Source organism: Bos taurus, chromosome 18 (assembly GCF_002263795.3).
Source record: "Bos taurus isolate L1 Dominette 01449 registration number 42190680 breed Hereford chromosome 18, ARS-UCD2.0, whole genome shotgun sequence".
NCBI classification, from domain to species: Eukaryota; Metazoa; Chordata; class Mammalia; order Artiodactyla; family Bovidae; genus Bos; species Bos taurus.
This window is the reverse complement of record NC_037345.1, coordinates 56,425,916-56,449,791: the sequence shown is the minus strand read 5'-3', so window position 1 is coordinate 56,449,791 and position 23,876 is coordinate 56,425,916. Positions and strand designations below refer to the sequence as shown.

Sequence of the window (23,876 nt, the reverse complement as noted above, 5' to 3'; positions counted from 1 at the left end):
CAATTAACTTCATAGCTTCCTTTTGACTATTCATATGCTCGTTTATTTTGCTGGTCTGATTGCATAAACTACTATCACCAAAACAGTATTTCACAGCAGTGTTGTCAGGGGGCATCCTTGTTTCATTTCTGATTAAGCTGGAGTGTTTTATCACTTGGTGCGAAGCTGGTTTGAAATATCGATCCCTCAGTCACTAACTGGAAACACTATTGTGAGGCTGTCGGTCCTGATACCAGGTCCGTATCTGAGCAGACAAGTCAGGTTCAGAAACAGTGAAGGGAGGCACAGAGCTCCGGGGACAGGGCCGGGGGAAGCGCGTCCTCACCGTCTTTCCAGATCTCTGCCGTCAGCCGGTCTGTGCTCTGGTGGAGCAGGGTTGCGACGTTGTCATTCAGAGGGTCCATGTTTTTCATCAGCCACTCGTTGGCTTTGTAGTCGACCTGAATGAGATCGGGCAGAGGAGGGTGGTGCGGGAGTGGACTGAGGCTCTTCGGATTTCCCAAGGAGCCTCCCAGAAGCGCTGAAAACCCCCAGTTGGGGGGGCGGGGGGGACGGAGGGCGTGCTCACGGCTCACGAGCGCGCTGGCGCCACCTTGTGTCCCTCTCCTGAACTTCACCCACCCGCCCCCTGGCTCTTCCCTTTCTGCCTTTCGCTTGGGAGAACTCTGCCCCCGCCTCCATGACCTCACCCAGTATCATCGCTTCTTTCCTTATTTTTTCAGCCACACTCTTCCTCAAACGTGCAAGCGCCTTTCCACCTCAGGTTCTTGACGCCTGCCGTTCCCGCCTCCTGTGACTCGCCCCCCGCGGATTTTCACAGGGCCGGCTCCTTCCCCAGGGAGTCACAATCTTGGACCACCACGAGTCCCTGCCTGTGCCCTCCTGCCCCACCCTCCGGCGTGGCTCCCAGAGGCCAGGGTCTGAGTCTGAGTCAGAGTCCAGCACAGCACTGGGCACGCGGGCAATCTTAGAAAGTGTGTGGGAAACAGCTGAGTTCTCGGACACACGGCTTTCCTGCCGCTCAGCCCTGGGGTATGTGGTTCCCTCAGCCTGAAGACCGCCCCCTCTCCACACGTCCTTCACCAGGTAAGTGTTACTCATCATTTAGACGAGGGGTTGCCAGACAGCCCCTGTCCACAGGCCAAATTCAGCCTGCCACCTCCTTTTGTGAATAAAGTTTTATTGGAATACAGCTTTCATTTATGTGTGAACTTGTGGCTTCTTCTGTGCTTTGATGGCAGAACTGAGTAGTTGTGCCAGAGACTGCTCCACAAAGCTGAAAGTAGTGGCAGAAAATGCTTGCTGATCCTTTAGTTATTTATTTGGCTGCACCGGCTCTTAGTTGTGGCATGTGGGATCTAGTTCCCCGACCAGGGAACAAACCCCGGCTCCCTGAATTGGGAATGCAGGGTCTTAGCCACTGGACCACCAGGGAAGTCCCTGATCTTTGATTTAGAGCTCGATCAAGCATCAGTCTCCTCTGCGAGACCTTCCTTGGCTTTCCTCCTCTGGACTTTGATACTCTCTGTAGCTGCCTCCGTTAAGGCACCATCAGCCTTTTATGCCAATGGTCTGTATTAGTCTCCCTCCCAGATAAGGAATTTTGTGAGGACAGAATCATGTCTGACGTGGGTCCCCAGCTTTGCTCAGCACAGGGCTGAGCACACAAAAGGCATACGTTGGCCAAATGAATGAATAAGGAAAGGAAAGTGAAGTCGCTCAGTCATGTCTGACTCTTCGTGACCCCATGGACTGTAGACTACCAGATTTCTCTGTCCATGGACTTTTCCAGGCAAGAATACTGGAGTGGGTTGTCATTTCCTTCTCCAATGAATGAATAAAACGCATCTAATTCTCCACCTGGTGAACTCCTATTCATCCCTCAAAACCTACTGCAAATATCCCCGCCTTGAGGAAGGCTTTGCTGACTTCATCAGAGTCCTCACTCCTGGCCCCTGGCCTGGCTATGACTTTTCCCCTTGCATCCTCCCTTCATCCTCACTCCCACCCACGTGCCTCAAGGCTGCCCCACCACTCCCTGTTCCCTACCTTGCCTGCATAATGCAGGACACTGAAGTCGGCCTGATCCCGAAGGTGCCTTGGCCTCTGGAATTTGGGGTGACCACCCTGCTCCTGGGCTACCTTCTCCACAAAGGACTTGTCCGTGGCTTTTGGGAACCAGCACTCTTCATCCAGCAGAGCCAGGAGTCCGGGGGGGTTGGCCTGACCATTGAGAGAGCAGGGAGAAGCCTTAAGTCAGATCCCCCAAAACTGGACACTTAGGTTGCTGCTAATTTGTAGCTCTTGTGCCACTTGGGACCTACTAGCAAACAGGAGAACAACTATCACCGTTCTAGCTGTCAATCAGCCCTTGATTGGAGCCAGGCTGCTTGTAGGCACATTCTGGGTTCCAATCATCTAGGGGTCACACAGATCTAGACTGTTTTCCCCATTTAACTGATGGAGAAGCCCGAGGCCCAGAGAGGGGGAGAGGCTGGACCAAGTTGACACGGGTAAGTGGAGGGGTGGGGCGGGAGGGGCCGTGCGCTCACCGGCCGCTCGATGAGGTCGATGCAGGGCTGCAGGTCGAGGCCAAAGTCGAGGAAGGTCCAGGGGATGCCCTCGCGCTGGTACTCCTCTTGCTCCAGCACGAACATAGTGTGGTTGAATAGCTGCTGCAGCTTCTCATTGGTGTAATTGATACAGAGCTGCTCGAAGGAGTTCAGCTGCAGTGGGGGAGGGACGCATAAGAGAGAGGGGCGGGGATCCAGAGAGGGTGGATAAAGATCCAGGAAGAGGGGACAGGGACCCAGGGAGAGGGGGCAAGGACCCGGAGAGGGGACAGAGGCCCGAGAGAGGGGCACAGAGATCAGAGAGAAGGGGTCAAAGACCAGAGAGAGAAGGGGACAGGGACCAGAGAGAGGGGGATGGGGACCCGGGAGAGGGGGACAGGGACCCAGAGAAGGAGAGCCAGGCCAGCGTGGTGGAGCCCTCCCAGCCCCCACCAGACACAAAGAGCAGACCTGGAAGATCTCAAAGCCCGCGATGTCCAGGATGCCCAGGAAGGAGGCGCCCTGCCGGGGGCTGCGGTCCAAGGCTCTGTTGAGACGCAGAACTAGCCAGCGGAAGAGGCGCTCGTAGGTGGCCTTAGCCAGAGCCTCCAGCGCAAAGTCAGCCTGCGGGGCGGGGTGCACAGTGAGGACCCGGCCTGCCCGTCAGAGGCCCTGGTCTTGAGCCCTGGGGGCTGGCGGAGGGACTCTGGGTGCAGACACCGCCCTGTCGCGGCTCATCAAGAGTTATGACATTAACACTGGCGGACCATTACTGAAGGCCTACTGTGTGCCGGGCCCTGTATGAGGTGCTTGGGGGCTCATTAGTTCATGAATCCTCCACCCAACACTTGAACCAATTTCCACTGTAAAACAGGGAAGAGAGTGGGGTCTGGGGCCTAACACCAAGGTTGGAATCCTAGCGCTGCCACTTAAAGGCTGTGTGACCTGAGGCATGCGAATAAACCTCTCTGTGCCACAGATTCTTCATCCGCTCTTTCACTGAGAGTGGAACCTGGATCAGTGTGACACTCAGTCTCCTGTACCCCACTGTGCCAGCACCTCAAGTGCACTTGAGGGTCAGGCGGAGGCTGTAGCCCAGAATTGGATTCTGAAAATAGCTGGTCCGTGTTCACCTCTCCCCCCCCCCCCACCCCCACCCCGCACCACCTGTGTGCGTGCCGCTATCATCACTTCCCTGGACTGTGACAGTGGCTTCCTCCTGTCTCTCTGCTTGCACCGGTGCCCCCTGGAGCCAATTCTCCACATAGCAGACAAGAGAATTTTTATAAAAGACAAACTGAATCAAATTGGTCCCTGGCTTACATCCTCACTGGCCTCCTAAAGCACTTTGAAGAAAACTCACCTCCTTACTGTAGCCCTTAAGACCTTGGATAATCTGTCTCCTTCCAACCTCTCTGGCTGCAGCTTCTATCACCCTCTCCCCAACTCTCTAGCCTCACTGATCTCTTTAATGTTCCCAACTCACCAAGCTTGTTCCACCTTCAGGGCCTTTACACATGCTATTCCCTTTGTCTTAAACCATCCAAGCCTCAATTCAAATGTCACCTCCTCTGAAAAGGCTTTCTTGACCACCCCAACCCCTCTCTGCATAGAAAGCCTCCCTGTTTCTTCTATTATCTGATTCCTTACTACCTTGAGCTCCCTGAAGGCATGGTCCTTGTTTCCACGACTGCCTTTATGCTAACACCTAGACCAGAGTTGGTAATTGAACAGATATTCAGCCAAAGTTTGCTGAGTGAGTGAGAAAGAACAGGCATAAACTGCTTAAAAATCCAGGACTCTCCCTGTACCCACTGCCCCCAGCCTCGCCCACCTGTTCCTTGGTCTGTGCTTTCTGGACGTAGTCCCGGCCAACTTTGATGCGGGGGGTGAGCAGGGCGCGGGAGAAATCCGTCACCCCCAGGCCCAGGAGGCGGCAGAGCTTCTGTGCAGCTGAGGGCGAGAGGCACCAAGATGGGGTCAGCACTGGGAGGTGGGGACAGCGAGGAGTGGGGGAGAGGGTGCGACCTCCCCAGCTGTTGGTGGGACCCCAGCCTTTCCTGCTAGAGGTATTAGGGGTCCTAAAAGTGTGTGTTTTCTGGCCTAACAATTCTCCTCCTGGGACCCCAAGTTGGCAGAAATAAACCTGGAGGTGAGTAAAGGCTGGACTAAGAAGGTGTCCATCACGGTGTTATTTACAATAGAGAAAACCAGGAAGCAACCAGAATGCCCAATGGTTGGGGATTGGTTAGAGAGTCAGGGTCCATCCATTTGAACGAGTGTTCTGCAGCCACTAAGTATTATTATTATAAATAATTATTTAATAAGTAAACAATAATTATAAATTGTTACGTGGTACACTTAAGCCATGTACATTTCATGATATGTATGTTTCACTTCAAGTTCAAGAAAAAATTGTAAACAAATGTTGGACGCCAGTAAATGATACCCATGCTGAAGGGTCTTTATCAGTATCTGCAACTTTGAAATGTGCCAGGAAAAAAAGACAAGTGAACAGAGGATGGAAAGATAATCAATGAAGCAAATGTGGTAAAATGTCAATGGTAGAATCTTGGTGGTGGATCTGAGTGTTTGGTATAAAATTCCTTGAACTTTTCTGTACGTTGGACAGTGTCTCAATAAGATGTTGGGGGGACAGCTCTTGGAATAAGAATCCATTGAGGTGGCCAAACCCAAAAGAAATCTTTAAAAATTCATTGATCTTCCTTACTTCTGTAGGAAAAATAATTGCCAAAATGTCAACGGCTCTTTTGGCAGAAGATGGAGGCAGGACTGTGCGGGCAGTTATGTTTCTTCTTTCGCCTCTGAATTAAAATGATCTTTAAGAAGTGTTTCGAAGCTTCTATCACTTGCATCATGGGAAGTTAGCTACTACAAATACTCAGCACCAGCAAAAAGGAAATACACCTAGGAGAAGTTTTTCAGCAGTGGTTATTTCTGAGAGGTGATGAAGATTTAAATCTGTCTCTCTCTCTGCAATTGCAATTTCTAATTCATCTGCAGTGATTCTGCCTTATCCAAGAATATCTTAAAATGGAAAAAAAAAAAAAAAAACACACACAAAAACCCAAACCCAGCACGGAGTACCACACTGCCAGTAACAGGATGGCCTATCAGGGTTCTAAGCCCTCCATGTGAACTTTTTCTAAGGTTTTTTTTTTTTTTTTTTTTTTAATGTGGACCATTTTAAAAGTCTTTGTTGACCCCAATATGTAAACCAAATGAATGAATGAGTTCATACCACACACCTGCTGGGTGTGTGAACCCACCAGATGTCACAGGAATAGCTCAGATCAATGACACTATCAGAGGTGCTCCTTCCGGATTCCCCTAGTGGCCCAGTGGTTAGGACTCTGAGCGTCCACTGCAAGGGGCGCAGGTTTGACCCCTGGTTCAGAATTAAGATCCTGAATACTGCATGGCTCCGTACTGATATTGGTATACATCCCACCACCACGAAAAAAAAAAAAAAAGAGAGAGAGAGGGATGCCCATTCCTTCATATGCTCTGTGTCGCACAGCTTTTGAAAATGAGCCCATAGGGTTTCATAATCAGGACAGCAAGCTCTTCCCATCCCAAGGGGAAGGGGGTGTCAAGCACGATTCCATTTCTGTGATAATTATCTCCACGTTGATATAGACATAGAACAAAGCCCAGAGAGAGCTGCCCCAAAATGTGAGCAGTAATTATGGGTAATTTCCCTGCCTTTATCCTTCGCTGTCTTGCCAGAGTTTCTTCCCCATCCAGATTGTATTATTTTATAATAAAGAAGCAGAGCTATTTTCATTTTGATAAAAAAAGGAATATCAACTATACTCCTGCTTTTGAAAGGGAAAAAAAAGCAAAGCACAGAGGCCAGGAGGAGACATGCCCAGCGCTAATGGTGATTCTCTGGGAGGGGCTGAGATGATGGAGGACCCTGCCCACCCCCTCTTTGGCACACTGGTGTTGTTCACGTTCTCAGCAGAGCTCACACTCTGTATAATCAAGTAAAGAGTGGAAGGTGTTTTTCAGTAAAGATTCAGCCAAGGGCAGGAAATCAGGGCGGGCCTGGGGGGAGGCAGCTCTGTATGAGGGTGGGTAGCAGGCCAGTGGCGGTACCTGTGTTGTCGGGCATGGAGGCTTGGTCGGTGTTCCGTTCTCTCTTTAGGACAATGTTGCCAAACTGGAGAACGGCCGAGACCATCCGCAGCATGGCTAAGGGACAGCAGAGAGAGAGGTCACGACACGTGGCAGAGGGTGTGAACTAGCCCCTCAGAAACCCAGCAGAGACAACGAGGACGTGCCGCATAGCCCAGGGACTGTACTCAGTCTCTTGTAATAACCTATCATGGAAAAACATCTGAAAAAGGATATATACACATATAACTGAATCACTGTGCTGTACATCTGAAACTAACACATAATACATCAGCTATACTTCAATTCCTCAATTACAAAAGTAAAATTTTTAAAATAAATCTAGCTTAAAACCTTATGTCAAATTACACCTCCACCTGACTCCAGGCAGGTCTTAAAATACCTGAATGGATAAATGAATTCTGTATTTTACAGATGTGCGTCCATGCTAAGTCGCTTCAGTCGTGTCTGAGTCTTTGTGATCCTATCGACTATAGCCCGCCAGGCTCCTCTGTCCATGGGATTCTCCAGGCAAGAATGCTGGAATGGGTTGCCATTCCCTTCTCCAGGAGATTTTATATACGAGGTTTGCTTTATTGCCATTTGGTGTCTGCTCATATCTGTTTTGGGCTTCCCTGGTGGCCCAGCGGTAAAGAATCCACCTGTAATGCAGGAACCACAGGAGACACAGGTTCAATCCCTAGGTCAGGAATATCCTCTGGAGGAGGGCATGGCAACCCACTCCAGTGTTCTTGCCTGGAGAATCCCATCGACAGAGGAGCCTGGCGGGCTATGCACACTAGTCCATTTTATAAAGTTATGTATATAAGATTTATATATAAAAAACTATATATATATACACACACATATATATATGTATACATCACTCTGGTGTACAGCAGAAATTAACACAACATTGTGAATCAACTATATTTCAATAAAAAAATGTTAAAGACACCTTATCTAATATATATAGCATTGATCACATTGAACTCACAACCAACATTCACTATAACTGGAACCTGAAGGAAGCTTTTCTTACACACCTATTTTCTCTGTACCCAGCATCACAGTCTTTTTGCTCCTAGCGACACCGGATGGCATTAAGCACTATGCTTGGGGGAGCATTTCAAACAGTGAAATCGCCAACCAAAAGCATCCCCAAAGTGAAAAACGTGGCACTCAGTAGGTTGCAGAAAGGATACTGGTTTGCAGTATGAGCTAGAACAAGAAAGCGGACTGCAGCCCCCGGGACCTCGGTTGGGTGCACCCTGGGCAGCTCAAAACTTTCACTCCTCTATGAATGACCCCAAGGACCACACAAACACCAGGACTGTTGGCTTGGGGGTTACAAATAACTGCCGTGTGTAGCTGATTTCTCCAACTCGGACACTGTAAAAGATGGATTGTATTTGCATGTCTGTGAAGAAGAGCCTGGCTGGCTACGGTCCACGGGGTCGCCAAGAGTCGGACACGACTGAAGCGACTTAGCACGCACGCACCAAAGGGCTTAGACATCTCGCCATAAGTGGGCAATGCTGCCCCCTAGAGGACATCATGGGAACGTGCAGGGGTTGGTAGGCACAGGGATGGGCGCCACCCCAGCAACATATTGGGGTGTTTCTGGACATCACAGAGGCTGCGCGGGTGGGCACCAGACGTGACGCAGAAGCCTGTCTGTTCACAAAGAGATATCCACATCCTGAGTGATTCCGAAACGTCCCAGTGGACATTCGTGTCTATGAATAATGGTTTCAAATGCTCTGAGACTAATCCGAGCTGCTTTACATATACACACGAAAGTGTTTGGTGTTTGGTTTTAATACCCAGTGCATTTTCCAAGAGGGTAGTCACTATGGTCTTTTGTTTTGTTCAGAACTTGATCTAGATTTGGTCAGGACCTCCCTAGTGATCCAGTGGTTGATACTGGTGCTTCCAGTGCAAGCGGTCTGGGTTCAACCCCTGGTTGGGGAACTACGGTCCATATGCTGCCAAGCAACTGAGCTCTTGCACCACAACTAGAGAATCCAGGCGGCATAATGAAAGATCCACATGACTCAAAGATCCCAAGTGCTTCAACTAAGACCTAATGCAGCCAAATAAGTAATTTTTAAAAAGGAAAGTGCACAGAGTCTGTGGGTCTGCTTGCTCCAAATTCAAGAGCAGGCAGAATAATCTGTTCCAAATTCAAGAGGGCAAGAGGAGAAGGGGGCGACAGAGGATGAGAGGATTGGATGGCATCGCTGACTCAACGGACATGAGTTTGAACAAAGTCATGGAGTCACAAAGAGTCGGACATGACTGAGCAACTGAACAGCAACAACAAAATAACTCCATGCTGTTAGATGCCAGGTTACAGGGGTTTCTGGTGACCGGAAGGAGCTTGCGGGGACTTCAGGTGCTGATCATACAGGGTGTCACTTGTAGAAACTTTCCCAAGCTGGGTGCTTCGGCGCCAAGCTCACTTTTTGGCGTCTGTGCTACATAAGCTCCTGCACAACGTTTACTTAGGAGAAAAGCGTGGTGGGAGGTGGAGAGGGCAGGGAACTCTTCTGGGAGACCCGTGCCAAAAACACGTAACCCGAATCTAATCAAGAGAAAGTGCTCCCACACTGAGGAAACAACTAGCCTTTAATCTCCCAAAGTGTCAAGGTCGCAAAAGATAGAGAAAAATTCAGGACCAGTTCCAGATGGATGAAGAGTAAAGTGTGACAGCTAGATGCAACGTGTGTGATCTTGGACTGGGGAAGTGTGCGTGTGCGTAACTTTTTTTTTGTTTTTTTGTTTTGCTATAAAAGACATTACTGGGGAAATTGGCATAAGGTCTGTGAAAAAAAAAATTTTTTTTTGCCATAAAGGACATTACTGGGGAAATTGGCATAAGGTCTGTGGATTAGATAAACAGTACCCATACTGCCAATGTTAATTTCCTAATGATGACACTGCTGCGTTTGTGTCAGAGAATGTTCTTGGGCAGTATGCACTGACAGATTCAGGGGGTGGTGAGATGAATAATGTCCCTGCCCCAAATGTCCACGGCCTGAATCCCACGAATGTTACCTTGAAGGGAGAAACAGACTTAACCAACATGATGAAACTGAGGGTCTCAAGACAGGAGATTAGTCTTGCATTATCTAGGTGGGTCCTAAATGTAACGGGAAGGTCCTTCTAAGAGGGAGGCCAATGGGGCAGGCCACGTGAGCAGCGGTTAGAGTGATGTTCTTTGTTTCTGTTTTCTCTTTTTTGGCCCGGCCAGACAGCTTGAGATATCTTAGTTCCTCGACCAGGGATGGAGCCTGGGCCCCAAAAGTGAAAGCACTAAGTCCTAACCACTAGACTGCCAGGGAATTCCCTAGAGCAACGCATTTTGAAGATGGAAGAAGGGGCCACAAGCTAAGGCATGTGGGTGGCCTCTGGAAGCTGAGAAAGACAAGAAAACAAATCTCCCCAGAGCCTCCAGAAGGGACCGGCTCTGCTGACACCTTGATTTTAACCAGTAAGATTGATTTTCAACTTCTGACCAGGGGAGGGAAGTACTTCTGGTCAGGGAGTAAACGTGTTATTATGAGCTACGACATTTGTGGTCATTTGTGTCAGCGGCCATCAGGAACTAACACGAGGGGTGAAGGGGGCCCTGGGCAACACCCTTACTCTCAAACGACTCAGAACAAGTAATTAGAAAGACAGACGAGCATAAAGTAGACGTAGCAAGGTGGTGACACTTGAGAAGTCTGGGAGAAGGCATGCAACGTTTTTGTGGACTCTCCACTACTTTTCTGTAAACCTGAAATTATTCAAAATAAAGAGGGTTTAAAAAAATCCCTAAGGGACTTCCTTGGTGGTCCAGTAGCTAAGACTCATTTCTAGTTGGGGACCTAGATTTCTAGCTGGGGACCTAGACCCCACATGCCACAAGTAAGACCCGGTGCGGCCAAATAAATAAATATTCTTTAAAATCTCTGAAAACAGAAGTGGAGAGGGTGGTGGTCACTGGCTTGACAGCTTCAAGAAGCCTTGCTCTGGAGGACACACAAGAAACTGCTAACCGAGGTGGCCTCCTGGGAGCCCAGGACACTGAAACGATCACATACCTTTAATTTTTTTTTTTTTTTTAATTTCATAGCCTTTCAAATGTAAGACCTAGTCTGGAAAAAAAATCACTGCTGAGAAAAGACTCAGTTTCTGGAATTAGGCAGTGAGATTGCACTGATGATCACACAGCCTTGGGAATATAGTATTAATACAAATGCTGAGCTGTGTACTTGACAATGGTGAATTTTACTGGGATGTGAATTCTAGCCCTCAAAGAAAAAAGGAAAAAGGCTTTGGCAGAGTTTGTGGGACACGCCGGGGTGCGCAACAAATATTCATTTTTCCACCGAGATCATAACTCCTTGTCTATCGGTTCCTTATTCATCTTCTAACTGCTTCTAAGCCCTCCATCAATGTGTTCGTGAATGAACTTCAGCTTGCCACTTTAGGGGGCAAGAATCCCCTCCATAATCATCACTACCTCTGGGATTCAATCTAGTCCGTTGTCAGGATCCTTGGTACACCCTGTCCCCAATCCTCCCACCCGCTCCAGCCCAGGGTCCCCTCACTCCAACCAGCCAAGCCAACCACGCTCTCGACATGCAACACTCTCTTGCCCCCAGGCTTTTGCCCTGGGACTTCCCTCACCCTACAGGCCTTCCAGGCCCATACAGTCCACGGAATTCTCCAGGCTAGGATACTGGAGTGGGTAGCTGTTCCCTTCTCCAGGGGATCTTCCCAACCCAGGGATCGAACCCAGATCTCCCGCATTGCAGGCAGATTCTTTACAAGCTGAGCTATCAGGGAAGCCCAGTAGTACCATTGGCTGCTGCTGCTGCTAAGTCGCTTCAGTCGTGTCCGACTCTGTGCAACCCCATAGAAGGCAGCCCACCAGGCTCCCCCGTCCCTGGGATCCTCCAGGCAAGAACACTGGAGTGGGTTGCCATTTCCTTCTCCAATGCATGAAAGTGAAAAGTGAAAGTAAAGTCACTCAGTCGTGTCCGACTCTTCGTGACCCCATGGACTGCAGCCCACCAGGCTCCTCCATCCATGGGATTTCCAGGCAACAGTACTGGAGTGGGGTGCCATCACCTTCTCTGAGTAGTACCATCTCAGTTCAGTTCAGTTCAGTCGCTCAGTCGTGTCCGACTCTCTGCAACCCCATGAATCGCAGCACGCCAGGCCACCCTGTCCATCACCAACTCCTGGAGTTCACTCAAACTCATGTCTATCAGGTCAATGATGCCATCCAGCCGTCTCAACCTCTGTCGTCCCCTTTTCCTCCTGCCCCCAATCCCTCCCAGCATCAGAGTCTTTTCCAATGACTCAACTCTTCTCATGAGGTGGCTAAAGTACTGGAGTTTCAGCTTTAGCATCATTCCTTCCAAAGAACACCCAGGGCTGATCTCCTTTAGGATGGACTGGTTGGATCTCCTTGCAGTCCAAGGGACTCTCAAGAGTCTTCTCCAACACCACAGTTCAAAAGTGTCAATTCTTCGGCCCTCAGCTTTCTTCACAGTCCAACTCTCACATCCATACATGACCACTGGAAAAACCATAGCCTTGACTAGACGGACTTTTGTTGGCAAAGTAATGTCTCTGCTTTTCAATATACTATCTAGGTTGGTCATAACTTTTCTTCCAAGGAGTAAGCGTCTTTTAATTTCAGGGCTGCAGTCACCATCTGCAGTGATTTTGGAGCCCCCAAAAATAAAGTCTGACACTGTTTCCACTGTTTCCCCATCTATTTCCCATGAAGTGATGGGACCAGATGCCATGATCTTTGTTTTCTAAATGTTGAGCTTTAAGCCAACTTTTTCACTCTCCTCTTTCACTTTCATCAAGAGGCTTTGTAGTTCCTCTTCACTTTCTGCAATAAGGGTGATGTCATCTGCATATCTGAGGTTATTGATATTTCTCCCTGCAATCTTGATTCTAGCTTGTGCTTCTTCCAGCCCAGCGTTTCTCATGATGTACTCTGCATATAAGTTAAATAAGCAGGGTGACAACATACAGCCTTGACGTACTCCTTTTCCTATTTGGAACCAGTCTGTTGTTCCATGTCCAGTTCTAACTGTTGCTTCCTGACCTGCTTAATTCCTGCGGATCAATGGGGCTCAGCCAAGCGCCGCCCCCTCCAGGGGTTGCCCCACCCTTTCCAAGACACTACGCCCCCACCTCTCCAGTCCCTTCGCCGCCACAGTCACCGCACCATGCACCTTCCAGGGGTCACTCTTCCACTGGATCAACTTTAATCTATTTGTGTCATTTGATGCTCCCTGGGTCTCAGCGCTCCAGGGGGCAGAGGCTTGTTCTGTTTTGGCCACGCTTCCTTTCCCCCAGTGCCTGCAGAGATCCGGCCCGCAGATCCCATCAGGTGTCCAATGAATGAAGAATGAATGAATACACGACAAAGGGTTAACGAGTGGAGGTGTTCTCTGGCTGTGTGATCTTGGGCAAGCCGATGGCCTCCTGGACCTCGGGTTCCATCCCCTCCCCCTGCAGCACAGTGGGCGGGCTGGGGCTGGGATCAGGGGGCTGGCTAGACGGGGACAGCCAAGAATCCCGGAAACACTGGGAGGTTTTGCGGGGCGGGGAGCAGAGAGACACCTCCCAAAAGATAAATACATGAAGACATCTCCTGACGGACAAGGCCACCATCAACTGAATGATCATTCATCCTTAACGTCAGGCCCGACTCAGACTCGCGTTCCCCTGGTGGCCTTTAAATGGCCTTTCACGGTTGGCTTAGCAACCTTCGTAGGTGCGGAATACCTGGTGAACCTGACGCCTGAGGGGTTGGCAGTCAGCACTCCCTGGTGACTTCAGCCCAGCCGACCGCAAGCAAGCCCCGGCCTGCGAGGGTAGGGGCGTGGGGCTGGCGATGCTCTGACGGCCTCACGTGAGCGCGAGCCCGCCTCTCTGCGTGCCAGGCTCCCTGCGCAACCTCCCCGGTGGCAGTGGCACTGACGGCGCCAGTGTGGACAGGAAGTCGGGGGTGGGGTGGAGGGCTTCCCTCCACCGGCCTCCAGTGCTCTCTGCCCTGGGCCTCCCGAGGGTGACCCAGAGGCACACATCTGCCTCTCTGGGAGCGGATCAGGGGCTGGCTTTGGAGTCAAACTGGGTTCCACCACCTCCTGGTCAAATGTACTGACTAGGACGGACACCCCACTTCCCTGGACCTGTCTCCTTTTTCATTTTTGTCTTTTGGCCGAATTGTGAGGCTTGTAGGATCTTAGTTGCCAGATCAGAGATAGAACCCAGGGCCATCCCAAACCTACGAGTCCTAACCACTGGACTGCCAGCGTTATGTGTGTCTGTCTCCTCTTTTGTCCAAAGGAGTCTAGAGAAAAAAATAAAACCGCCTGACCCCACTCCTTGGAAGGGAGATACAAAATCACACTGTTATGAGACCCCAGCCACCTGCCACACCAGCAGAAGCGAAAAAGGTGACAACACCGGCTGCCGGCATCCCGTCGGGAACAGGTGCGACAGAGGCAGGGTTTGGAAACTAGCGCCCCCTTATGGGCGGCGGCGAGGTCGATTCAGCAGGATTCTAAAAACAGCCGCTATTTCCCTAGGGGTCCAGTGGTTAGAATCTCGGCTTCCAATGCAGGGGCCGCGGGTTCCATCCCTGGTCGAGGAGATAAGATCCCACATGCCGCGGGGCACCACCAAAAAAAAAAAAACAGTCAGGGGAAGAAAAATGGCGGTGACGGGATGGAGATTAGAGCTGAAGACCAAGAAGCCATGAGCAGGTAATTGTTGGTGCCTGGGGATTCATGACCTTCAGGGGTTAGTGGTAGAAACTGGCAGGAAGACTGCAAAGGGGCCCACGTTATCTTCTTGGGTCACTGAAAATGTTCTAAATTGATTTTGGTGATGGCTGCACAACTCTGTGAAGCTAAAAGCCACTGACTCATACACTTTAAATAGGTGAATGTTTTAGTATATGAATGATATTTCAAACAGTCGTTAAATGTCCTGCTAAGCTGGGTAAAATTTTAAAATGGCACTTCTCCTTGAACTCAGAATTTCGTTGCTAAGAACTGATGCTGCAGTTCTGTTCACCTGTGAGCACAGAGACCTACTTCTAAGGATGTTCTTGGGACTTCCCTGGTGGCCCAGTGGTTAAGAATCCATCTGTCAATGCAGGGGACACAGGTTTGATCCCAGGTCCCGGAAGATACCCACATGCTAAGTCGCTTCAGTCGTGTCCGACTCTGTGTGACCCCATAGACGGCAGCCCACCAGGCTCCTCCATCCATGGGATTTTCCAGGCAAGAGTACTGGAGTGGGGTGCCATTGCCTTCTCCATACCCACATACCACGGGGCAACTAAGTCTGGGCGTCACAACTACTGAGCCCAAACCCGAGAGCCCCTGCTGTGCATCGAGAGGCCACCACAGTGAGAAGCCCATGCACTGTAACTGGAGAGCAGCCGCCCCCAGCCTCGCCACAACTGGGCTCACTAGACCCAAGTAGCAGTGAAGACCCAGCACAGCCAAAAATAAATTTTTTTAATCATAAAAAGAATAGTTTTGGCCCCCTTTTGGGGGTATGTTTCATCCCAACAGCAATGGGATGCATTCACCTTAAGAGTGCGTCTGCAAGGGGCAGACATGTTCCAAGAGTCACAGTTCATCAATACAGTGAAAGAGTACTGCAGGAGTCATGGATTCGACCCCTGGGTCGGGATGATCCCCTGGAGGAGGAAATGGCTACCCACTCCAGTATTCTTGCCTGGGAGATCCCACAGACAGAGGAGCCTGGTGCGTTACAGTCCATGGGGTCGAAAAGAATCAGACACGACTGAACACACACACATGCCTGAACCTCAGTCCTGGAACTGGAGAATAATGTGTGTCTTTTCTTTCATGTCTAAGATATTTCTGGCAGGAGATGCAGGAAGCTTAACAGTGGGCAAACTAGGGCTCAGGGGGGCTGGGGGAGACTCGGTTTTCACACCATGACCTTTGATCATATTCAGATTATGTCATTACACACGAAGTCGGTGCTGCAAAATTTTTGTCTCAGGTTTGCAAAAATCGGGGCTGCTGTCCGTGCCCACCACACTGCAGGAGGGTTACTTGAGGTGACCTGTGTCCAGAGGCCAGGAGGGACCTGCAGGGCCCAGGCCCCCACCGTCACTTCCCTCCAGAAATTTGTCAGCTGCTCAGGGAGGAGAGCGGAGACACACAGGCGGGGCAGTTACGCAACCTGCAGTTGGGAAATAGAGCGAGGAGGCCTGGGACCCTGTGTCAATATGCCCGAGGAAGCCCGGCCTGTTTGCAGCCTGGGTGGACAGCCAAGCTGGCACTGGGCCTCCAGCCCTCCCCACTGGCCCTGGAGCCAACAATAGCTCCCGGGGCCTCCTGCAGCGCCGGAGACCAGAGGAGAATGAGACCCAGTCCGGCCCCTGCTCAGTCCTGGAAATCAGGGTCTTTCTCTACTGGACTGGTGAAAGAAATCACAGTTCATCCAAATAATGAAATGCCAGGCAGCCACAAAAAAGACTGAGATTCGCCCTCTATGTATGTGTCATGGGTTGAACCCTATCCCTCTGCTGCTGCTGCTAAGTCGCTTCAGTCGTGTCTGACTCTGTGCGACCCCATAGACGGCAGCCCACCAGGCTTCCCCGTCCCTGGGATTCTCCAGGCAAGAACACTGGAGTGGGTTGCCATTTCCTTCTCCAATGCATGAAAGTGAAAAGTGAAAGTGAAGTCGCTCAGTCGTGTCCGACTCTAGCGACCCCATGGACTGCAGCCCACCAGGCCTCTCCGTCCACGGGATTTTCCAGGCAAAAGTACTGGAGTGGGGTGCCACTGCCTTCTCCGTGTCCCTCTACTCCCTCCAAAAATATATTAAAGTCCTAACGCCTGGGACCTCACAGAATGTGACCTGATTTGGGTATTGGGTCATGGCAGCTGCAATTATTTAAGTGAAGACAGGATTACACTGGAGTCCAGTGACCCCTAATCCAAAATGATGGGCATCCTATAAAAAGGGGAGTCTGCAGACAGACGTGCAGGCAGGGAGGTGTGCCCCGTGAAGCTGAAGGCAGAGATCAGGTGATGCTTCTACCAGCCAGGGGAAGCCAAGCTGTCAGGAAACCACCAGAATCCAAGGGAGAGAAAGGAAGCAGAATCTTCTAGGACCAACCAACCCCGCTGACACCCTGATCTCAGACTTCCCGCCTCCAGAACAGGGAGATGATTGATTTCACGTGTTTAAAGCACTCATTTAGGCTTCCCAGATGGTGTTAGTGGCAAAGAACCCGACTGCCAATGCAGGAGAAGTAAGAGACCCAGGTTCGATCCCTGGGTCAGGAAGATCCCCTGGAGGAGGGCATAGCAATCCACTCCAGTGTTCTTGCCTGGAGAATCCCATGGACAGAGGAGCCTGGAGGGCTATAGTCCATGGGGTCTCAAAGAGTGGGACACGACTGAGCGACTTAGCACACCAGGAAGGCACTTGTACAGTACTCTATGATGGCAGCCCTGGCAAATGAAAACAGTACTGCAAATGAACTGTTGTCAGAACATACTGTTGGGTGAGAAAGGGGCGGGGCAAAGCAGCAGAGCACGGGCTGATGAGCCCAGTGCTCCAGGGCAGACTCGGGGCCACAGTCAGGGTCTTCCCTGTACCCTCATTTCAGCCTCCTCTAGCCTTCACACAACCCAGAGCTGCTCCTCTGCGGTTCCCAGCCCTCCCATGGCTCCCTAGTGCCCTCAGAAAAAAGTCCCCCGCCCCAACTGCCTCTGCGGCTTCATCTCCCCAACCACCTGGGTCACTGACTAATTGAGGCCATTCGAGAATTAGACAAGTTTCTTTTTTTTTTTTTTTTGGCCATACTGAGCAGTGTGCAGGATCTTAGTTCCCTGACCACGGCTCGAACCTGTGCCCCTGCGGTGGAAGCATGGAGTCTTAACCAGTGGACCACCAGGGAAGTCCCTCGAGAAGTTTCAATGCCTCAAACACACCATGCCTTTCCTGCCTCAGGGCCTTTGCATACTGTCCCTCCCCTCCGCCGCCTAGTCCGTCCTTCCCTGATAGCACCAACATTCACATGTGAGCTCTCCAGACCTCCGTGCAATCATCACCATCTCACCATGTCCCTCCTGATCCCCTATTTAAAGGTCCCTCCCTTCTCCGTTCCCTGTTGCAGTTTTCAAACCGAGCCATGAACGGCCAGGTGCCCCTCCTTCCCATGCAGCCCACAGCCCCACCCTTTACCAGGCAGGGTCTGGGCTCACTCACAGGTGATCTCCTCATGGGTGAATCCCAGGACCCGCAGGGACTCCAGCGTCTCCTGGAAGAGCTCGCGCTCCTGGCCCGGAGAGGAAGACGGCCCGTTGGTCAGGAAGCGGTAGTGGGAGAAGGGCTCCAGGAGCAGGTCAGCTGTAGGGGTTAACGGCAGGGGCCAAGGTCAAGAATGAGCCGTAGCGTCAGACTCGTGTCCTGGCTTCCTAAATGGCCACCCGAGGACGTGCATCTCTGCCCCACTAGGGACCTCGGGCTCTTCCTCTGTCAAATGAGTCGAGATCCTTTCTTCACGGGTTTGGTGGGAAGGGCTGGCCTGTGAAGTGGGTACTTAGCACATCTCAGACCTTTCCTCTTCCCTCCTTTCATAGTGATTCTCAAGACGCAGAACTGCCCAGAACAGGTGAGAGGCACCCACCGGCAGAAGCAACAGGGCTGCGGGTGCCCGAGTTAGCAGAAGCCACGGGACAGCAGGGCTCGGGCGGCAGAGTGTGTGTGGGTTCGGAAGCCACCGGGAGCGGGAGGCTGGGTGCGGAGGGATCAAAAGGCGACCCAAGCTACAGGGTGGAAGGAGCCAGAATGCGAGGGAGCCGCAGGGCAGCGGGGCCGCCATAGAAGAGAGAGCCTGGGGCGTTTCCGCAGCCAGAGGGCTGGAGGGGCGCAGAGCAGGAGACAGAAGGGGTCTCAGGCAGGAGACAGGAGGCAGGGGCTCAGAAGCCACGCAAACCACGATCATCATCGGGAACCACGCGGTGGCAAAGCTGGAGTCGTCACAACACGCGGCTGGAGGAAGCAGAGCCCCTTGGAGGTTCAGGAGAGGGTGGGCAGGAGCCATGTCCCCGCGGAGCTGGCGTGAGCAAGACCCAGGAGACAGCAGGAGCCAAAGGAGAGCAGAGTCTGGGGGCGGTGGAAGTCGAGAGGCAGCGGGATCCGAGAGGCGAGAGAAGCCGCCACCCAGCAGGAGCCTAACATAGAGCAGGTGCTGGACAAAGGTTAGCGCCTCCCACGTCCTCCTCCCCAGGGGGTCCGCATGCAACTCGCGCCCAGTCCCCCAGAGCCAGTCCCCCGACACTGACCCTTGAGCTGCTCCCCGGCGCCTCCCAGCAGCTGGTAGAAGATGTGGAAGCTACACTCGTCCTTAGCCTGGCGGATGGCCCGCGACTTCTCCAGCAGGTCTGGGCGGGCCGAGTCAAGGTGCCGCAGAGGAGGGGACCCCCTCCTGCTCTCTCATGGAACAGTAGAGGCACTCACAGACCTGGTGGGCAACCTAACTGGACCAGTAACTGTGGATGTGTCACTTCAGCCTCGTGCCTCAGTTTCTTCACCTGTGCAAGGAGCCTCATACTAACACCATCCATGAGTCCCTGAGGTGCCGTGAGGGTAAATGAGTTATTATGTAGCCAACACCTGAGCAGGTGCCTAGTTTGTCGTTTACCATGGATAAGAATACTTCCCATGAGGACTTCCCTGGCGGTCCAATGGTTAAGACTCTGCACTTCCAATGCAAAGGATGCAGGTTTGATCCCTGGTAAGGGAACTAAGATCCCACATGCCATGTGGCATGGCCAAAAAAAAAAAAACCTTCTGTCATCATGACCCTCCCAGCCTCGGTTTCCCCATACTGGGGCTCTCGGCTTCTCCCTTCTGGGAAAGCCAGATGGCTGGTTTACACACTAAAAATTGGCAAGACGCCTTAAAGGAAAATAAAACAATTGATATTTGGTGTAGCCATCTGTGTCCTATGCTCATGGACCACCAGGCACATGATACTTCCCAGGTGGCCCAGTGGCAAAGAATCTGCCTGCCAATGCAGGAGACACAGGAGACACAGGTTCAGTTCCTGGGTCAGGAAGATCCCCTGGAGGACGAAGTGGCAACTCAGTACTCTTGCCTGGGAAATCCCATGGACAGAGGAGCCTGGCGGGCTGTAGTCCATGGGGTGGCAGAGAGTTGGACATGGCAGTCCAATGGTTAACACTTGGCCTTCCAAGTCTTACAAGGGGGTGAAGATTCAATCCCTGATCTGGGAACCAAGATCCCCACATTCGCAGCCAAAAAACCAAAACATAAAACGGAAGCAGTGTTGTAACTAATTAAATAAGGATATTAAAAAAAAATGGTCCACATTAAAAAAAAAAAAAGCCTTAAAAAAAAATAGCATCTGCCTCACAGGGTTACAGATATGAGGGACTGAATTAACAGACAGAGAGTTCTCAGGGTAGCCCCAGACACAAGGTCAACCCTCCAGAAATGTTGGTCATGAGGGATGCTGGTGTGAAAGGGATCAATCCATCTGTTTGGGGGTGAGAGCATCAGTCCACAGCCTGGTCATTGGCCCTGAGGCAGAGACAGCCGAGCAGGAGAACTGTGCCCAGTGGGAGCAGCCCCAACGGGATGGGGAGTGTGGACAGGAGAAAGTTAGCATTCGGAAGCTGACAGGGAAGACACAGGTGAACAGGAGAGGTTGCTGGAACCCATGGGGTCCACGGAGGCTCAGGGTGGCAGGATGGAGGAGGGGGTGGGGCAGAGAGAGCCCTGGGCTTTAAGAAGCTGTGTGAGCAGGAAGCACCATGAAGTGGGGTGATGGGCCGCAGGAACTGTGGGGATAGGGGCTGGTGGCTGCAGGGGTCACGAGGCCTTGAGCCCAAGGAAGTGCTTACCAGGCAGAAGTAGAGTCTATGGGGCCCAGGGCTTGACAGGGAGGTCACTGCTTCCTTACTCCCTAAATATCTAGTGGTAATGAATCTGCCTGCCAATGCAGGAGATGCAAGAGACTTGGGTTTGATCCCTGGATTGGGAAGATCCCCTGGAGAAGGAAATGGCAAGCCACTCCAGTATTCTTGCCTGGGAAATGCCAGGGACAGACGAGCCTGGTGGACTACAGTCCATGGGGTCACAAAGAGTCGGACACGACTGAGCGCACACACACAAGCCCTCTTAGGAGAAACTCTTTGCCAACGCACTGCTTCTCAATCTCTCCCTGGATGACAGGGAGAGGAAGCAGGTATGCGATAGTGAGCTGACACCCCAGGGATGGAAATATGATTTGTTATTAATATGTCCACATTACAATTCATAATTATTAACCAACAATATTAACATATTAACATTATAAGGACAGTGCTAACTTCATCATTCATTTCTAATAATGATAGCTCATTCTTTTTTTTTTTTTTTCTTTTGGCCCATCCTTGCAGCGGCTTGTGGGATTTTAATTCCCAGACCAGGGATTGAACCCAAGCCCTTGACAGTGAAAGCACCAAGTCCTAACCTGGACCACCCACCAGGGAAGTCTCAGGTAGTTCAGTCTTCCTTTTTAAAAATAAACTTAAATATATATATATACATATATTTATTTGGCTGCACCGGGTCTTAGTTGCAGCACGCAGGATCTAGTTCCACTGACCAGGGATCGAATCCGGGGCCTCTGCATGGGGAACATGGGAGTCCTAACCTCTGGACCATCAGGGAGGAGCTGTGCTAAGAATGTACCTCACATTGTCCTTCAGACCCTTCAAGGGTAGCTTTTATGATTTCCCCCCTTCTACAGATGGGGAAACTGAGGCCCAGAGAGGTCAAATCACAGGCTTAAGGGCCCCCAGCCTCAAAGCCAGGATTCGAACCCAGGGTCAGTGTGATGTTTTCCCTTGTTCTCTTAAGTTTTGCACTCCTGGGCCTTCTGGGTTCTATCTTGTAAATTTCTGCTGCTGCTGCTGCTAAATCGCTTCAGTCTGTGTCCGACTCTGTGCGACCCCATAGACGGTAGCCCACTAGGCTTCCCCATCCCTGGGATTCTCCAGGCAAGAACACTGGAGTGGGTTGCTATTTCCTTCTCCAATGCATGAAAGTGAAAAGTGAAAGTGAAGTCGCTCAGTCATGTCCGACCCTTAGTGACCCCATGGGCTGCAGCCTACCAGGCTCCTCCGTCCATGAGAGTTCTAGGGAGCGTTTTTGCCACCGGTGGGGAAAGTTGGACACAGCTTGGCGGGAGTCAGCAGGCTTTCGAGGCCCGTCTTTGGCTGGTGTCTGGGAATCTGAACTTCAGGAGGCTGATAACACGGGCTCCCTGCACCTCAACTGTGTAAACCAAATGCTTTCTGCTGAACATCTGTTTTCCTTCCCGGACTCTGAAATTTGGGTACGCGCTGGGCAGGCGGTGCCTATGTGACCAGCCCCCAATAAAAATTTCCAGTGCGGAGTCTCTGATGCACTCATCACACGTGTTGTAACACCTTGGGATTAAGCACGTCCCACGTGACTCCACGGGGCTAGGGCTCTGGCCCCCACACGCCTTCCGCTTTCGCTGCATCGTTTCTCTGTGCTCCCGTACCCTCTGCCCCGTGGCGAGGTTGGGAGGGCGTTCTCTTAAAGGCTATGAGAGGCCCCGCCATCCTTCCCGCAACGTGGAGACGCTGCGCCTGCCCCTTCCTGAGGTTCTAGCGTCCCTCTCCTTCGGCAGAGCCGGAAACGGAGGCACAGGGTGGGCAGCAGGGAGCCAGGGTTCCGGGCGAGTGTGGACCCCTGTTTCCTATACGCGGTGAGACCCCGAGGGCCGCCCTCTATGGCCGCTACCGCTCTTCCCCGCCCCCGGGCGCCCCCTCTGGACAGTGAGAGGATACAGGTCTCGATGTTGGCGCCCACGATATACCCGGCAACGTCGAAGTTGATGCGGATGAATTTGCCCTGCAAGGGAGGCGGGTGGAGGGGCTTAGCCGAGGGTCCTGCGGGCCTGGGGAGCACCCCCAACCCACACTCACCCCTCCGAGAGTCAGCCTGTCTCTTGACTATCTCCCTCCAATCTGAACCCCTTCCGATCATGAGGTTCCAGCTGGGGCCGGGATGCGGTGGGGAGCGGCGCCTCCCGGGGAGAATTCAAGGTCCACGCACCTCTGACTTCTTTCCTTAGGACCCAGGTCCCCAGTTCCCCTTCATCCTTCAGGCCCAGGAGCCATGGATCCCAGGTACCTCCCCCCTCACGAACCCACACGTCCTGTCTCCCCCCAACCTTTCTTCGCTCCCAGTTCCAGGTTCATTAACTCGAGCCCAGGCCCTGCCCTCCCCCAGCACTCACGAAGCGGGAGGAGTTGTCATTCTTCACCGTCTTGGCGTTGCCAAAGGCCTCCAGGACCGGGTTAGCCTGAAGAAGCTGCCGCTCCAGCTCACCCTGCAGGGCGTCGGGGGATGGCTTGTCAGTGGCGGGGTCGGGGCGGGGGGGTGAGGGCACTGGCCCCGTTGGGGTGGGGGGTCTGGCTGAGTGTCTGTGTGTGAGGGGCCTTTGTGTGTCTATCTGGGCGTGTGCCAGCTTTCCCGGATCTGGGCTTGCCCTTCAGTCTGTTGTGAAGTGAATGAGGAAACTTCTCTAAGATCCATTGTCCAGCGGAAACAAAACCAAAAAAGCAAGTCTCAGGACAACACCTACAATGTGATCCTATTGATAATAATAAAAAAAAAATGAACCGAGAAAACAACACCACAGAACAAGACTCCCATATCTATACGTATAGATACATGTTTGTAGACGTTTAGAGAAAGGTCTGCAAGGATACATACCAAAATATCAACAGAGTAAGCCACTCCAAGGAAAGAGGACTGAGAGAAGGAAAGAGGAATTTCATTTTGCCTGGTTTGTTTGTTGTTGTTGCAGTGAATGCATACTCATGTATCCCCTGTGGACCTAAAGAAAAATCTATACCATCTATGTAGAGTTCCTCAAACTGTTTGACACAGAGTACACATTCAAGAAATGGTAGTTTCCTTCCCCAGTCAGGCTAATCCTTGAGTGGGGACTTTTTTTTTTTAAGACAGCAGTTTTAAAAAATTGAAGTATAGTTGATTTGCAATACTGAGTTAGTTTCAAGCGTACAGCAATGTGATTTGGATATATATATA

At 51.5% G+C, this 23,876-nt stretch overlaps 1 protein-coding gene across 4 annotated transcripts in view; it reads right to left on the bottom strand.

The window, feature by feature from the left end:
* MYH14 (myosin heavy chain 14) overlaps positions 1–23,876 on the bottom strand; it is a 78,930-nt gene that overhangs the window by 40,561 nt on the left and 14,493 nt on the right. For all 4 annotated transcript variants that reach the window (XM_059877086.1, XM_010815239.4, XM_015458254.2 and 1 more), the window contains 10 exons: positions 23,059–23,151; positions 22,607–22,670; positions 19,064–19,162; positions 17,985–18,125; positions 6,675–6,770; positions 4,387–4,505; positions 3,024–3,176; positions 2,553–2,726; positions 2,050–2,223; positions 326–440 (listed from right to left, as the gene is read on the bottom strand). In XM_059877086.1, coding sequence (XP_059733069.1) covers positions 326–440; positions 2,050–2,223; positions 2,553–2,726; positions 3,024–3,176; positions 4,387–4,505; positions 6,675–6,770; positions 17,985–18,125; positions 19,064–19,162; positions 22,607–22,670; positions 23,059–23,151 — 1,228 coding nt within the window. The remainder of the gene's footprint in view (positions 1–325; positions 441–2,049; positions 2,224–2,552; positions 2,727–3,023; positions 3,177–4,386; positions 4,506–6,674; positions 6,771–17,984; positions 18,126–19,063; positions 19,163–22,606; positions 22,671–23,058; positions 23,152–23,876) is intronic.